The 18,259-nt window shown below is 42.6% G+C and overlaps 1 protein-coding gene across 1 annotated transcript in view; it reads right to left on the bottom strand.

Annotated features, from left to right (window-relative positions):
• The window catches only part of MTMR1 (myotubularin related protein 1), a 72,552-nt gene that overhangs the window by 46,962 nt on the left and 7,331 nt on the right, over positions 1-18,259 (bottom strand). The window contains exons 3-4 of the mRNA XM_042782924.1: positions 8,151-8,201; positions 4,377-4,452 (exon numbers count right to left, since the gene is read on the bottom strand). Of these exons, the coding sequence (XP_042638858.1) occupies positions 4,377-4,452; positions 8,151-8,201 (127 nt within the window). The remainder of the gene's footprint in view (positions 1-4,376; positions 4,453-8,150; positions 8,202-18,259) is intronic.

Below are 18,259 nucleotides of genomic sequence, written 5' to 3'. Positions count from 1 at the left end.
GAGGGGGAGGCCTTCAACGAGATGGATTGACACGGTGGCTGCGATGATGGGCTCAAGTATAGCAGGGATTGTGGGGCTGGCGCGGGTTCGGGCAGTGTTTCGTTCTGCTGTGCGTGGGGTCGCTATGAGTCGGAAACGACTCGATGGCACTTAACAACAACAACAACAACAAGACACCTGACAATCCACCAGGAGTGGACGTGGGAGCCCTCATGCCCTCACCCTGAGAATTCAGTATGACAACATATGCCCTTTTCTTGTATCAAAACCAGTTGTTTTGAATCTAAAATTTATTTGCCAAGTTCTTAAAATGTTATTAAAATCTGGTATGGATTTTCTATGGATACATTTTCCTTATAGTGAAGGATAGCAAGGAATCAGTGAATTGACATTAAAGTGAATGCCTCATTAGGAAAACGCAGGTATGTCTTCTGTTGCTAATGACACCTAAAGTCCAATTGGAGTATAAGGGAACCCTACATAGACAGTGCTTAGGTTAAAAACCAGACCCGTTCCTAGCTATTTAAGAACGTGTCAGGGCTTTGAAGCAACTCTGCCCAGTTGAGTCATGGCTGAGGAAGCAGCACTGGAACAGATTTGAATATGTGGAGTTACAGTGAACCAGAGAGATAGCCAGAATGGGAAAACTTACAGGTCAAAGCCTTGCTAGAGGCTTAACCTCCCTCTTGCAGAAGAAGGGCAGTATATGTGCTGCATAACAACCAAATCTCTTCCCCTAGAAATATGAGCACACTCTGAAGCAGCACTGCCCCATTCAAACATGAGGGCCAATCACACAGCTGTGAATGTGTGGCCCTCTCCTACAGTCCTGCCAATAATCTAGAATTTTTCCCATTTTGGGAAAGCTCTGGATCTGTTCCTCTTTCACTGCGTCAGCCATGATAGAACTGGTTTAAAGGGCAAATAGGAGTTACTTAAAGTTCGATGTTCATAACCCACGGCCCGCCCATACAATCTCCTAGCTCATAGGACCATGAAAACACTGAGAAGGATCAATGGACCCAGTCCATTTTTCCTAATGAAATTGGCCAGTTGATTGCCAGGATGTACATCACCAACACAGCATCACCTGTGCTCGCCAGTAAAGTGCCACTTCATTTTGTAGATCTCTATAAGCAAAGTGCCACTACTTATCTGGCAGTTTGTCGCACTGTGGTGGCTTGTGTGTTGCTGTGAGGCTGGAGGCTACGCCATCAGTATTTCAAATACCAGCAGGGTTATCCACGGTAGACAGGTTTCAGCAGAGCTTTTAGACTAAGACACACTTGGAAGAAGGAAGAGGCCATCCACTTCTCAAAGAATTGGCCAGTGGAAACCTTATGAATAGCAGGGAAACACCGTCTGATATATTACCAGAAAACTTTATAAACAGCCCTGAGACACTGTCTGATATAGTGACAGAAGATGAGCCCCTCAAGTCAGAAGGCCCTCGAAATACGACCGGGGAAGAGCTGCCCCCTCAAAGTAGAGGAGACCTTAATGACGTGGATGCAGTAAAGCTTTTAGGACATCTATTTGCTGATAGGGCATCACTCAAAATGGGAAGAAACAGCTGCAAACATCCATTAATAATCAGGACATGGAATGTATGAAGTATGGATGTCAGAAAATTGGAAGTTGCCCAAAATGAAATGGAATGCAGAAAGATCGATATCCTAGGCATTACTCACTGCTGTCGAGTCAAATCCAACTTACAGCAACCCCTCCTTGGGTTTTCAAGGTGGTATCTCTATGGAAGTAGATTGCCCAGTCTTCCTTCTAAGGAGTGGCTGGTGGGTTTGAACCGCTAGCCTTCTGGTTAGCAGTCAAATGCCTTAAGCACTATGCAATCAGAGCTCCTATCCTAGGCATTAATGAGCTGAAATGGACTGGTTTTGGCCATTTAAAATCAGACAATCACATGATCCACTATGCCGGGAATGACAAATTGAAGAGGAATGGTGTGGCATTCATCATCACAAAAAAATGTTTCAAGATCTATCCTAAAGGACAATGCTGTCACTGACAGGATGATAACCATACACCTATAAGGAAGACTACTTAATGCTACTAGAACTCAAATTTCTGCACCAACTGCTAAAGCCATAGATACAGAAATTGAAGATTTTTTTTACCAACTTCTGCAGTCTGAAATCGACCAAACATGCAATCAAAATGTGTTGATTATTACTGGTGACTGGACTGGTGATTGGAATGCGAAAGTTGGAAACAAGGAAGAATGACCGGCGGCTGGAAAATATGGCCTTGTGATAGAAATGATACCGGGCATCACATGATATAATTTTGCAAGACCAGCAACTTATTCACTGCAAATATCTTTTTCTAACAGCATAAACAATGCCTATACATGTGGACTTCACGAGATGGAGTACACAGGCATCAGAGCGACTCTGTCTGTGGCAAGAGGCAATGGAGAAACTTCTATCTTCCACCAAAACAAGGCCAGGACCTGACTGTGGAACAGACCATAAATTGCTCATATGCAAGCCCATGCTGAAGTGGAAGAAAATTAAAACAAGTCCACAAGAGACAAAATATGACCTTGATTATATCCCTCCTGAATTTAGAGACTGTCTAAAGAATAGATTTGATACACTGAACACCAATGACTGAAAACCAGAGAAATTGTGGGATGACATCAAGAACATCATCCATGAAGAACACAAAAGGTCATTAAAAAGACAGGAAAGGAAAAACAGACCAAAATGGATGTCAGATGAGACTCCAAAACTTTCCCTTGAACAGAGAATAACAGCTAAAGCAAATGGAAGAAACCACGAGATAAAAGAGCTGAGCAGAAGATTTCAAAGAGCAGCTCAAGACAAAGTCAATTATTATAATGAAATGTGCAAAGACCTGGAATTAGAAAACCAAAAGAGAAGAACATGCTCAGCAAGCCTCGGGTCGCAATATCGAAAGACTCTATGGGCAAAATATTGACTGATGCAGAAAACATCAAAAGAAGATGGAAGGAATACACAGAGTCACTGTATCAAAAAGAACTGGTCAATGTTCATTCATTTCTGGAGTTGGGCTAGGATTAAGAAGTGATGGTACTGAAGGAAGAAGTCGAAGCTGCACTGAAGGAACTGGAAAAAAAACAAGGCTCCAAGAATTGACAGAATACCCATTGAGATGTTTCAACAAATGGATGCTGTATTGGAGGTACTCACTCATCTATGCCAAGAAATTGGAAGACAATTACCTGGCCAACTGACCATAAGAAATCCATATTTGTGCCCATCCCAAAGAAAGGTGATCCCACAGAATGTAGAAATTATCAAACAACATCTTTATTTAACATCACATGTAAGTAAAATTCTGCCTAAGATAATTCAGAAACAGTTGTAGCAGTTTATTGACAGGGAGCTTCCAGAAATGCAAGATGGATTCAGAAGAGGACGTGGAATGAGGGATATCATTGCTGATGTCAGATGGATCTTGGCTCAAAGCAAAGAATATCAGAAAAAAACGTTTACTTGGGTTTTATCGACTATGCAAAAGCATTTGACTCTGTGAATCATAACAAACTATGGATAATATTGAGAAAAATGGAAATTCCAGAACACTTAATTGTGCTCATGAGCAATCTGTACATAGACCAGGAGGCTGTTCTTCAAACAGAACATGGGGATACTGCACGGTTTAAAATCAGGAAGGGAGTTCACCAGGGTATATCCTTTCACCATACTTACTCAATCTGTATGCTGAGCAAATAATCCGAGAAGCTGGACTATATGAAGAAGAGCATGGCATCAGGATTGGAGGAAGACTCATTAACAACCTGCGATATACAGATGACACAACCTTGCTTGCTGAAAGTGAGGATGACTTGAAGCACTTACTGGTGAAGATTAAAGTCTATAGTCTGCAGTATGGATTATGTCTCCATATAGAGAAAATAAAAATCCTCACAACTGGACCAAAAAGCAGCATCACAGTGAATAGAGAAAAGATTGGAGTTGTCAAGGATTTCACATTACTTTATCCACAATCAACACCCATGAACTCAGGAGTTAAGAAATCAGACAATGTACTGCACTACGCAAATCTGCTGCAAAAGACCTCTAAAGTGCAGAACTCACAGATCTGTCCTGGAAGTATAGCCAGGATGCTCCTTGGAAGTGAGAATGGCCAGACTTCACTGTCAGAAGGGACCATTCCCTGGAGAAGGATATCATGCTTGGTAAAGTGGAAGGTCAAAGAAAAAGGGGAAGACCCTCAACGCGATGGACTGACACAGCGGCTGTAACGGAAGGATTGTGAGGCTGGTGCAGGACCGGGCAGTGCTTTGTTCTTCTGTTGTAACAGAACCGAACAACAACAACATAACGAAGTGAACTCATTAACCTTACCAATGGCCTTGATTGATTCTCCTGGAAAAAGTGGAGCTTCTTCCATCTGTGCCAGCTTATTCCCATCCCTTAGGGCCTGGCAAAAAAGAAAAAGAAAACAAAACAGGAGTCAGTCTCCCTTTCCTGGGCTGAATCCCGGTGTGCTGTGCTCTAGCTGAGGCTACAGAAGCATGCAGTATGTACGGCCCCTCCCCGCCCTTTAAAGACAGCTTCCCAGCTCAGCACCACAGGACACCATGCTGCATATTCTAGCAAACTGCTCCAACACATTTCAGTGTCACAGGTAGAAAGGACTAATACAGAAATGGCTCGACACGACACCACACAGACAGCTCTAAGGCGCCTTCAGAATGTGGAAAGAAGGTCAGAAAAAGGTTACCTTCTGAGCATGAAACCAGTTCAAACGAAATCAATGTTAGAAGCAGGTGCTGAGCTAGCTGGGGCATGGATTACCCAACAAGCAAGGTAAGCACAGGCTTACTTGTGCTTACTTGCTGATCTGTAGTGAACAAAACATGTAGAACTGTTCATTACAGATTAGTAACTAAGCACAAGTAAGCCCACGCTTCTCTGCTTACTGGGTAATGCGACACTGAGGAGACGGCGTGGGAACGTCTAATTGAAGTATCCAGGTCTCAGGCCACTAACATCGCCAAGGAACGTTGCAGCCTTGCATTGCAGCTGTGTGCATGCACACAAAAAGTGTACCACAAGGGGGCATGGAGAGTGGGACTGTCAGTGTTCTCTGAGCCAGGCCCTGACAGCGTGGCCGCTCAGCTGGCAGAGGACAGTCTTTCCATCAGTACCTCAGGGAGGGGCTTGCTCATCAGGCATCTCAAGCCAATTAATTCACTCTGTGTTGCTTCCAGGTGCACCTAGCACGTTGCTAACAGCTTATTAGGTTTCCTGACTACAGGGATACGAGGAAAAAGATGCCTGAGATGGCTGTAAAGCGATGTGCCCACATTTCTAATGGCCAGATAGGCACTGTGGCCCAGTAGCCAGTCTCTTGTGAGCTAGGTCGGGTAGCGTGAGCTAATCCCTTGGTGGGTAACTCAGGGGAGCTGAGACAATGGTGACCTAGAGCTCCAAAGCTAGGGGCCTGAGCTTGGCCTCGGGACCCATCCCAAGGTGCTGCTACACCCTGAGACCTGCCAAGTGACCCAGTCACCTTCTGGCATCTCTGGCAGAATGTGTCATGAATAAAAATGAGGTGACACAAAACGACAGCAATTCCTCAGCTGTGTTTCACAAAACATCCATTTCCCCAAGAGCCGTGAACAGGTCTTCTTAAAGTGTGGGAAATGCCAGGTTCAAGGACACAGGTTCGCCTGGTGTCTTTAGCGTGGTCACACACACAACTGAATCCGCAAGAGCGTGCTGGGGAATGTGCCTTTCCCACCATCCTTGCTCAGGAACCGCCTCTTCCGAAAGCACCTGCTAGCCTGGGTGCACACTAGTGCAGGTCAGGCAACATTAGGCTTCCAGCCCAATTTTTCAAATCGATCCAAATATTGCCAATCGATGCCTTTTACAATCCTAATCTAAGTGACTGAAAATTCACTGTAACAAACGTTAATTATTTTCCAGTTTTGAAAGTATTTCAGTATGCTTTCCTACAGGGACTTCAAGGTCAATTTAAAAACACTACACATAGTGGTTTCATCTAAATTTTAGAAAAGAAAGAAAAGGTGAGAACAGACACAGCAAAGGCGGTGCTGAACAGTGGTGAGGCGGCGTCCTGTGCGCGGGGTGTGCAATTCAGTGCACGGAGTCCACTTCACCTTCACCTCCGGGGTGTTTAACTTGAATTTTACTTCAGGTGGGCTTGTAAGAGACTTTTCAGCCAAAATATTTTGGGAGCTAACACATTAAAGGGGGCATGGGGGACCGTTTATGGTTCACTTTTATACTCACACCTGTTTAGGGAAGACCTATCTCTTATACAGTGAAGCAGAAAACAGTATTTAGACTTTAAGTTTCCAGTTTTCAAAATAATAAAACCTCACTAATGTTAATAAACGCCTCAATTTGAAAGTCTGCTTGACTTCATTTATTGCCTGAATGAGTGCCTAATTTTATCACAGTTACAAAGTGAGAAAGTGATTGTAAACAATATCAGAGTTGTAAATCACTTCAAATGTTATGTTGTTAAAGCTTATTTTAGTGGCTAAATATGATCATCTATTATAAAGACTGAAATCCCTTAACACTAATGTAACTTGCATTTAAAAATAAATGGGGATGCATTATTTTTAAACATATTTACAAAAGCAAGCTGTTCTACTCAAGTGAATGGGGAGGGGGAATGATTCACTTTCAGCTTTACAGCAAATTTAAAGCCTCAGCCCAGGAGTCACTAAGAAAATGTGCATGGGAGACAGGAGTGACTGGGCCATTCTGAGAATTCACAAGGCTGTCAAGACAGAGGCTGCAGAGCAAATGTTTCTCTTCCAATGGTCATGTCATGCTTGGCTTGAAAACCCTGTACACTTTGATGAGCATGAGTGCATTGGTGAGACAAGCCCCTCACTCAATAACTGAGTTTAGGATATGCTTTTTAGATTATGAAAACCTACCAGAATAAAACAAACCCCCAAAAAAGACAGTACCGCTTCAGATTTCCCCATAAAAGGTTCATTCTGTCGAGGAAATACATTGGGCTTTAGTACAGGAGCTTGAGAGGAGAGGAGCTTTGCAAGTGTCACTTTCATGAGTACAGTAGATTCCCTTTGTATGGCTGTGTTAGGAGATGGGATTCCGCTTGGGCTACATTAAGCATTTCCTGCAACTACTATGTTGCATAAGACATGATTTGACCCTTGATTTATCCAACCCATGTACACATGATCAGAGAATGGGGTCTCCTCGTGAGTCACATTTGGTCTCACAAACAGACCCATTCCTCTTGCTTTCTTTGCTCAGAGTGTTGCCAGCGGAGGGACTGCCTCTGACGGTATCATCCAAATCCTGCTCTTGTGGCCCTGGCCTCTCCAGCCTGCCTAAGTCCCCTGGCCACTCTACCTCACTAGTGCTAGTAACTGAAAGCCCCCAATGAACACCTCTCCACACCCCAAATCAGAGCCGTCAAGTGGATAATTTGTGTAACAGCCTCATGCCAAAAGCAGCAGGCTTCAAACCGGGCTCAAGGGGCTTCAGGGTCACCAAAGGAGGGTGGGCTGGGTAGTGTTGGGCAGAGACCCCTCTGAGCACCTAGAGCTGTCCCACGGCCCTGGTGCTGTGTTTGCATCTGCAGAAGCTTTAGGAAAAGGGTCTCCAGCAGTACTGAGCAAGGAGGGGGCATTCCAGACTACTTAATAAATGGACATTATTCGGATAAGGAAATATAAACTCTATGGACTTACTCCACAGACATCTACTAGATGACAGGGACTGTGCTGGCCACGGACCATGCAAATGTGAATAAAGCAAAGTGTGCACCCTCAAGGAGCACCCTCAGCAGATGCGACCACCCCCGCCACATCTGTGTGAAGCACTTCAGTGCCAACTGAGGGTCATCAGTGGTAACACCAGTGACCGACTCTGGGGAAACCTAGCAGCACAGATGGGCAAGTTTCTGGTTGGTAAAACGTTGGATAAACCAATTTTTGCAAATAATGTCATAATGGAATCTACCCAACTTGGACACAAGGACACTACTACCATGGAAAAAGCTTTTGGAAAGAATTGCTCGTCATCTGGAATGCTAGTATGGAATGGCTTCTAAATACATGGCCTGGAGCTACAAACAGATGAACACGCAGCACTTGCCACCTGGTCAGCTTCAGCTTCAGCAGGGTAGCCATTGTGCTCTTCCCGAGTCTCCTGCACGCCCCAGGTGCGGACAAGAAAAGGCAAAGAGGAGAGAGAGAGACACGTGCAAACAGACAGGTGAAAGGACAGAAACTTCTTTCGTAAAGAGACAGTAAGCATGTAAAAGTTGACACACCTTTCACAGCTTTGCAACTTACAACACTTTCCCCCTTGGAGTTAAGGAACACTGTGTAGGCCATCTATGCATCCTCGGCCTCAAATGGAGGCACTATTCTGTGTTGTGTTGGGGGGCGAGGTGAAAACCAAACAGACATCATGGATTTCAAAGAATATACCATCTTCTTAAAATCAAGCAATATTGTAGCATATAGCAAAGAAACAAGTCACAGCCATATAATGTGTTCATAGAAACTAAAGCATACCACAGAAACCAGGGCCAGGGCAAAGCCAAGCCAAACTACACAGCAACTTCACAGACATATATCTTAAACACAGAAAATGTTCATATTCTCCAAAGAACTCTTATACTGCCCAGGGGTCAATGACACTGGTAGTAACAAAATTCCAGATTATATATGTGTGTGCAACACAGAGACACACACACGTGTGCGTGCATGCACATATCACATGCTGGCCATATGTATACATATATCAAATATGTATTATTATATAGATATACCTGGTACCTTATTTATTAAAACATCGTGATTTGTAAAGCAATGGCAGATTCAATATTCCTAATTATAGTATCAATATGCTTCAAAGAAACAGCCACAAGGTCAAATTTGCTTATTTAAATTTTTAAAAACTTGTTTCAATGCCTTTAAAATCATACTGTTCCTAATTTAATTTCTTGACAGAATCAACTATATTTTGGAACTTCAAAGTATAAAGAATATGAATGCTGAGGATGAAAAGATGTGTCAAGTCTCTGGGGCTGAAAATATTAAAATTTAGCATAAATGTCTTTTTATTTCACGGAACGTGTGTTTCCATGACTGCGTTTCCTACAGTCCTGGAAGTACCGTGCAGCAGCGCCTGCCACACTCTCGTGTTTGCCATCAGACTGAATTGACTAGTCAGTGCTGCTACCGTTTGAGGCAGTGTCATATGTAAAATGTAGCCAAGGCTTCGAAACTTCCATTTTGTAAATACAAAGAAAAATGGAATCATTCTTTGATAAAAATTTTAAAATCCCAAAAATGAATGACCAAACAAACAACAACAAAAAAGAAACCCCAGCATTTCAAAGTCCATGCAAGTGTTAAAGCCAAATGCTAATATTAAACAATGTGGATCAGAGAAAGAAAATGATGCCGTGAGCCAGGGAAAATATGGTGAAATCAAGATTAAAACAAGATAAACCACCTAGAACAACAAGAGACTGACTGAACCTGCTTACTTTTATCCTATTTCATTGCCTTCAATAAGATTAAAAATTCTAAACTTGAAGCTGTTGGATTCTACTGTCAAGATCCACATTGTTTTCATGTAATGGGAAATAGGTTAGTTTTCCACGTCTGACACTAGAGTTTAATGTATGCACATTACCAATCTTTGTCTTGCTTTATCAATGTTCTGAAATAAAGGGAGGGAAAACGAGGAGAATAAGAAAATAATGACGAGAACATATGACCCACTAGTTGTAACGGGTACATTTGTATTTTAAGAACTGCTAGCTGGGACTGAGTTTGATAAATTTATCTTTGAGATTAGCCCTTCAGCTTTTGGGGTTCACCATGCAAACACAAAATGAGCTGCAATCAACTGACCACTTTGGGGGGCAGTTCTATTCTTTAGCATGGATTGTACAATAAGCCCAACTAAGAGCAGCCCATTTGGGCAGAATTCCTGTAATACCACAAGAGTCAGCATTGCACACTGGTAACAATTTTTACATCGTGCGTGCCCTCCTGCACACTGGCTTTTATTGCACATAAACACACTGTAACAGATAAAGCATTTCTAGTGAACACTTAAAGCTATGACAGGCAGAGCAAATTGATCTGAGGGACTCATAAAACCCAGTGGGAAGGTAAAGAACAGTAAGTGGACTCAGTGTTCAGTAAAGCACAGAGATGCACAAGACGGCCCATCTGCTGGAAGCCAAACATCCTTACCCTCATATCAGGCCTCCTGAAAACCTGTTAGTTAAAATACAAAACATCAGCATCGGGGACATGTCACTGTTGACCTGTGAGAGATGCCATTAAGTTGAACAGCCCATTCCCCAAGAAACAGCCTACGCCTCTAATGAAACTAACCAGATCAGTTCTAACACACGCACCCTCTAAGTCTCATTCGGCATCAAATCAATCCTAACATATGTGCCCTAGCGTTTTCAGGGAGTCTATGATTTGGAGAAATGGATTGCCCATAGGCTAAGACAAACTACATTATTTTAAACACAAACCCCTTCTGTCAAGCACTATTATAATATTGTGAACAGGCTGTCTGAAAAGTTCATTTGTCTGTTTAGAATGCTGAACATATTTTCCCCACAAAAACAATGGTATTAAAAGGTAGCTATGCTCCCAAAGCAGAGGCCACTGAAACCAAACAGCAACCCCCACGTTTGGCCCAAAGTACAGCTCAGCTATAGCAGTAATGGTGTCATAAAACCTCACGAACCATGGAACTTCACCTGGCTTCTACTTTTGTGCTGTGCCACCCCATCTGCTCAGGAAAGGGTAAGGAAGCTCCAGGTGGGAAGGGGAAGAGGGCTGGCAGTTCTGGATGGGAGAAGGCCCAGGCATTACTGAATCGGGGGACTGATTTCAGCAACATTAATCCTCTGCCCTGGCCCATGAATCCTAACTAGGGACGCTGTACACACATTCTAAAAGCCCGCAGAACAGGCCAGAACTTTTAAAAAGAAAATAGTGGTGATAGTCGGAGCAAGACTTCCACCATCTTTATTCCCCGTTCCAAATTCTACAATCTGACTACTGCATGCTCTATGCAAAATGCATTTTAAAAACTCATCAGAGGTTCTTACTAACTGTGCAGGCTTCACTCGGGATGGACAAGAAGATCCCAAGAATACGAAGAAAGAGACTTCAAAACACACCATTGCATCACCATAAGAAAATATTCTTTGAAATTAAAAAAAATGATGGGATGCTGTATCTCAAAGAGAATGAAAGCCCATATGTTCCTGAAACACAGACAACTTACACTAAGAAGCTGGGAGATTTGTTTCGGGGTAGGGATGGGGTGGTGGATATGTTTATTATCTTAATTGTGGTGACAATTTCATCAGTGTGCTCTCTCACTGCCGTTGAGTCAGATCCGACTCACAGCAACCCCTCCTTGGGTTTCCAGGTGCTATAACTACAGAAGTAGATTGCCCAATCTTCCTTCCAAGGAGTGGCTGGTGGATTTGAACCGCCAGCCTTCTGCTTAGCAGTCAAATGCCTTAGGCACTATGCCACCAGAGCTCCTTCACTAGTGTGCACATATATCAAAACTTATCAAATTGAACCCTTTATATATGTGCAGTTTATTATCAATTACACCTCAAGAAAGCTGGTGAGAAAAATAAAAAAAACAACGACATACCACTTTGTATGTATTAAAACCAAACCTAACTCACTGCCGTCGAGTCGATTCCAACTCAGAGCAACCCCTCCTTGGGTTTCCAAGGCAGTATCTCTATGGAAGTAGATGGCCTAATCTTCCTTCCAGGGGTGGCTGGTGGGTTTGAACTGCCAGGCTTCTGGTTAGTAGTCAAATGCCTTAGGCACTTCACTACCAGAGCTCCCTCACACCTACTAGAATGGCTAAAACAAACCAACAACAACAGCAAAAATGACACCACCAAATGCTGGTGAGGATATGAAGCAACGGGAACTCTCATTCATTGATGGTGGGATGCATATGGTACATACACTTTGGAAATCAGCTTGTCAGTTTCTTACAAAGCTAAATGTAGTCTAACCATATGATCCAGCAGTTGCTCTCCAGGTGTTTCGCATGAGTTGAAAACTTACATCCACACAAAACCTACACATGAATGTTTACAGCAGCTTTATTCACAATTTCCCAAAACTGGAAGCAACCAAGATGTTTTTCAATAGATAAATGGATAAACAACTTTGGTACATCCAAACAATAGAATATTATTTAGCAATAAAAGAAATGAGCTATCAAGCTACAAAAAGACACGGAAGAACCTTAAATGCATACATACTGCTAAGTGAAAGAAGCCAGCTTGAAAAGGTTACATATTGTATGATTCCAACTACATGACATTCTGGAAAAGGCAAAATTATATTGGTGGTAAACATATCAGTGGTTGTCAGGAGTTGAACGGGGGAGGGATGAATAGATGAACACAGGGCATTTTTAGGGTGGTGAAACTACGCTGCATGGTATTGGAATGGTGGACATATGACTTTACGCATTTGTCGAAACCCATAGGACTGTACAACACAGTGAATCCTCGGAAAACTATGGACTCCAGTAAGCAACAATGCATCAATACTGGATCATCAATAGTAACAAATACAGCCAAAGGAATGCAAGATGTCAATAAGAGAAAGTGTGAGGGGGATATATAGAAACTCTGTATATCTGCTCAATATTCTGTACCCAAAATTGCTCTAAAAAATAAAGCTTATCATTTAAAAAATTACAAAGTAATACGTGCATACATGGCAATAAAAAACTCAACATGGGACAAAGCAAAAGTCTCCCTGCCGCTCCCTCCCAGAGCTTCACTTCCCAGTGACACCTACTTCTAACCACATCTATTTTTTAATCTTCTGAAGACTGCCTCCATAACTATAAATACGGTTATACTTCCATTTCTTGATTTCTCAACTTCAAACAGTATCTACTGACCTCCTAAGGAGCTCTGGTGGCACAGTGGTCAAAGCATTGGGCTGTTAACCAAAAGGTTGGCAGGTTGAACCCACCAGCTGCTCTGGAGGAGAATGAGGCAGTCTGCTTCCATAAAGATTGACAGCCTTGGAAACCCTATGGGGCAGTTCTACTCTGTCCTATAGAGTCACTATGCATCAGAATCAGGTGGCAGTGGGTTTGCTTTTTTGGGTTTATTGACAACCTATTTTATAAGATGAGAAAAATTTTCTCAAACTCCGTCCTTCTTCCCAGTCTCTGCTAATTGAACTTTTTATTCTTAGTTCTTTTGCTGTTTGCCTTCAACAGCATCAACATCATCATCAAAAATAATTGATTTTTTTTACCATCTCTCTCTCTCTCACACACACACACACTGTGCTTCATCCCTCACCCCATGCCCTGGTAATCACTAATCTTCTTTTGTCTGGATGGACTGACCTATTATTGATATTTCATATATATAGTATCATACAATACTTATCGTTTTGTGTGTGGCTTCTCTCATGTAGCATGTTTTCAAGCTTCATCCAGGTCATAGCATGTAACGGGACTTCATTTCTCTTTATGGCTGAATAATGCTGCCTTGTACATATGTACCACATTTTGCTTATTGCTTGATGAGCACTTGGGGTGGTCCCACCTGTCGTCTATTGTGCAGAATGATGCAATGAACAGTGGTGTACATGTTTCTGTCTGAGTCCCTGCTTTCAAGTCTCTCAGGTCTATACCTAGGAGTGAAATGCTGGGTCATATGGCAACTCTATGCTTGACTTTTTAAGTAACTGCCACATTGTTTTCCACAGTGGCTGCACCATTTTACATTCCCACCAGCAAAACCCAAGGGCTCCAATTTCTCCACATGTTCACTACCATAACGTTTCTGAGGAAATACCATCTACTGCAGAACCAACTCGTGCACTTGGGCCTCATTAGAGGACATAGAACTCTTTGTCAATAAACCATTGCCATTGGAAATAGAAGATAACTTTAAAGTTTGGGCAGGAGTAAGATGATAATCTGCTTCAACACTCACATAAGTCTTGAACAACTGTAATAAAGTTCTCTGTGTTGATGGTATGAGAAGGGGAAGCTCAGCAGAGGCTTATCTGAAAGTCTCTACATTGCTACCCACATGTTTCTCTCTGGTTCAGTTGATACCTTTCCTGAAATAAGGCATTTCAGGCACACAGAGAGGATCAGGTGGTTTTTTGTTTATCTAATAGAAGCTAGAGGATGGAACAGTGGTTGTTTTAAGTCAAGAGACGTAGGGGCTGCCTCTCTCCAGCTCTATGTGGTGCCTAGACTTGGATTATGTACACTTCATTAGAAGACTTCAGAATGCATCTCCCTAACCAGGGATTAGGGATGCAAATCAGCATAGTGGTTAAAAGAAAGAACTCTGGTGTAAAATCCTGACTCTACCACTCCCTGGCTGTGAGCCCTCAGACAAGCCATACAATCATGAGGAGTTTGAGTCTTCTTGTCTCAAAATTGGTGATGCTAAGTGTGCCTTCCTTAATTGTTCAGAAGGTTCAATCAGTGAAGGCATAAGCACTTAGGAAGTGGGAAAGGTGAGTGTCAATACTACCTGGGTAACCTTTGCAGTTGCCCCATCTCAACTTCCCCAACTTATACCACAACTATCTTGACCTGACCCACAGCTCCTCCCTCACCTCCTACATACTCCAGGAACCTATTCAGAGGTAGAAAAATGTAATCATCTATATAACAGAGCAAGCACACTGCCTAAAAGTTAACTACAAATTCACCTGTTTCTAACCACACTCTAAATGGCTTTCACTATAATCAAGAAAAAGCACCACCATTTAAATTTGTGCAAAAGTTTGTGTTGGGGGTAAAACTTCCTTCCTCTGCCCTCAGATTCCACTGAAGTCATCCTTGGGGCACTCTCCAGACGAGAGGCAAGGGCCTCGTCTTGACCACTCACTCTCGGTAGTCTTTGGGTAAGGGAGAGGGCATGCTCCCCTTTACTGCTCTGGACTCCCTGGAATCTGTCTCCTCACCCCATGACAAGTTTGCCTTTGTGGCCCCTGTCCCGGATGTGGAGGCTACAGTTGCCTAGGGCTGCCTTTGGTGAGTGTGTTCAGCTCTGGGACAAAAGACAAGACAGCCCTGGACACCCACCTAATCCATGGCCACCAAGCCAGCTCTTATCACTTAATATAGCTGATTTTTGGTCTAAAGCTGTTTGGATCCTGTGTCTTACTTCTTGGTAATGGAACAGTTGACACCCCTAACTCAACAGCAGTGTGAGAGTATTTCCAAACATTTTCAAACACAGCCTGTACTAGAAATACAAACAGTTCAAGCCAAGCCAGCCACTGTGCTACATGCCTCCCACATCATCTCAGCCTCCCTGCCACTCTAGGGAGGAGGTACTACTACTGCCCCCCCCATATTACAAATGAAGAAACAAAGGCAGTGAGAGAGGAAGTAGCTTGCCCAAGGCCACACAGCCAGAGCAGAACTGTTTTGGGTTGGGGTTGGACATATAGGTATGGACATTAGGCAGAGTTCACGCCCAGACCAAGGTTATATTTTGGTGGCCTTGGTAGAATGTGTATTGGGATTCAAACGAGCTGGCTTTATTTGGGATGCATGCTCCTGACTTAAACACAGCCTCGCTAAACTTGCTCCCTTTCTCGTGGGGGCCAACCAAATCTCGGATCCCAGAATGCCCTGCTCTGTCCTCCTTGTTCCCCTCCCAGGGCACTTTGTTTATATGTCTATTTTAACACTCAACACAGTTCAGCCTCTACTGTCACTACTGTGTCTCACTGTGAATTCCACGTGGGCCAAGCCCAGCCCCTTGTGTGTAACAGATGCTCAAATAACGTGTATGGAATTGGATTCATGTACAGCAATGACAACACACTCATCTTGTATTGTTTTTACGTGTCATGTAAGTTTTTGGAGAGTAACAAATAGAGATTAAATGAGCATACGTATGTGTTTCATCCATGTGTTGCCTCTGCAGCACTCATTATACAAAAGAGGACCGTGAGCCTCGGCAAGGTGAAGTACCTGGTCGGCAGCCCAAAATTCCAGGATCTTTTCGATAAACTACCCAAGAAAATTCTAAGTCCAATAAATACCAGAGTTTTATAAATAAGATGTCTTTGAACTTATGGCTCGGGGGGGGGGCTTCTTTTCAAGAAAAGACTGTAATACTAGAGTAAAAGACACCACTGTTTTCTGTTTTCAGAGTAAAGTCTATAAATAAATTTTGCTTTAGCAAACAGACTGCTACAAAACAAGTTTAAAAGAAAAAATTCTCCCCTGCTCAGAAGTTTAACCTGTCAGGCCAGGAGACCCCTCCTCTTGCTGCAACAAAGCTGGATACATCTTGTAGTTCTCTGACAAGCAAGACTCTACACAGCCCAGCGCTCACTGTGGCCTGAGTCAGAAGACCAAGGACAGGCCAGCAAAGGTCTCAAAGTCAAAGGAACTTCCCAGTATGCTTTCCAACAAGCTCACCAAAATACAAGCCTGGTCTGGGAGAGACTAGCCAGGCCTGAACCCTGCCCAATGTCCACACCCATGCCCAATCCTGACCCAAAACACTCGTCCCCAATTTCCACTTACAAAAGGAAGGAGCTTATGTGTGATTGACCTAATTTAAGGGTAATTCTTGATAATCTTTTCATTAATAAAATTCTAAAATATTTATTAGCATAACTACATTCATTTAAATAATGACTTTGGTATATAATGAGTTGTTATAAATATTAACCAAAAAGTATTTTACATGCAATACAGAATCAGTCAGCAGCCTATAAAAATCTTGACTTTTTTAAAAATGAAACATTTTACTTTGAGATTACTATAGACGGACATGGAGTTGTAAGAAATAATAGAGAGATCCCACCTACCGTTACCCAAATGCCCCCAACAGTGGGGCAAGATTACAATAATAGTGATACTGATCCAGTCAAAGCACAGACTTTCATCACAAGGATCCCTCTTGGACCCTTTTATAACCACTCCCTTCCCTTCTGCCCCACCCCCTTCTTAACTCCTGGCAACCACTGGGCTGCCCTCCATTTCCATTTTGTCATTTCAAGAGCTGCATATAAATAGAAATCAGACAGCCTATCACCTCTTAGGACTGGCTTTTTCACTTAGCATAATTTTCTTGTGATCCATCCCAGCTGTTAGGCATGCCAACAGTTCTCTCTTTCACTACTCTGTGTTCCATGGTACAGACAGCCGAGTCTGTTTAAGTAGACACCTGGTGGAGACCATCTGAGCTGTTTCCAGTCTGGGGCTATTATGACTAGAGCTGCTATAAACATCCAGGTACAGGTTGTGGTGTAAACATAAGTTTTCATTTCTCTGGGACAAATGCCCAGGGGTGTGAGTGTTGGGGCCTGTGGTAGCTACATGTGTGGTTTTTTAACATGCTTCCAAACTGTTTTCCAGAGCGGCTGTACCATTTACAGGCCCACCAGCAATGTACAAGTGATCCAATCTCTCCATATCCTCACCAGCACTTAATGTTGTCACTATCGTTCATTTTGTCCATTTTGATAGGTGAAAGTAGTTTATTTTGTATTTATGTACTAGCTAATGATGTTGAATATCTTTTCCTGTGATCATCATGTCTCTTCATATCTCTTGCCCAAATTCTAAATGGATTGTGTTTGCTTGTTTGCTCTTACTCTTTTCAGAATTCTGTATATCTTCTAGATACTAGTTCTTTTTATTGGATAAAAGATTTGTAAATATTTTCTCCCACTCTGTAGCTTTTTTTTTTTCATCCTTTCAATAGGGTCTTTCACAGAGCAAAAATTTGAAAATTTTCTATGTTTTTCACTAAAAGTTCTATACTGTGAAATTCATGATCCATCTTAAGTTCTGTGTAGTGTGAGACTTAGATTGAGGTTCTGTTTCTGTTGTTTGTTTGTTTTTTGCCTCAAACGCACTGCCATCAAGTCAGATTCGACTCCTAGCGACCCCTCCTTGGGTTTCCAAGGTGGTATCACTACGGAAGTCGACTGCCCAACCTATAGATGTCCAAATTCTCTAGCATATTTGTGCCTCAGTAAATAAAATCAGTTGAACAGTTTGTGAGGGTTGATTTCTGAGTTCTCTACTCTGTGCTATTGATCTGTACGCCTACACTTCTGCCAATACCACACGGCCTTGATTACCGTAGCTACACAGTAAGTCTTCAAATTAGGAGGCCGATTCTTCCCATTTTATTCTGCTTCAAAATTGTT

Source organism: Orycteropus afer, unplaced genomic scaffold, assembly GCF_000298275.1.
Source record: "Orycteropus afer afer isolate SDZICR_OR568_19922 unplaced genomic scaffold, OryAfe1.0 scaffold00519, whole genome shotgun sequence".
In the NCBI taxonomy this organism is placed as follows: domain Eukaryota; kingdom Metazoa; phylum Chordata; class Mammalia; order Tubulidentata; family Orycteropodidae; genus Orycteropus; species Orycteropus afer.
This window is presented reverse-complemented; position numbering and strand designations above follow the sequence as displayed.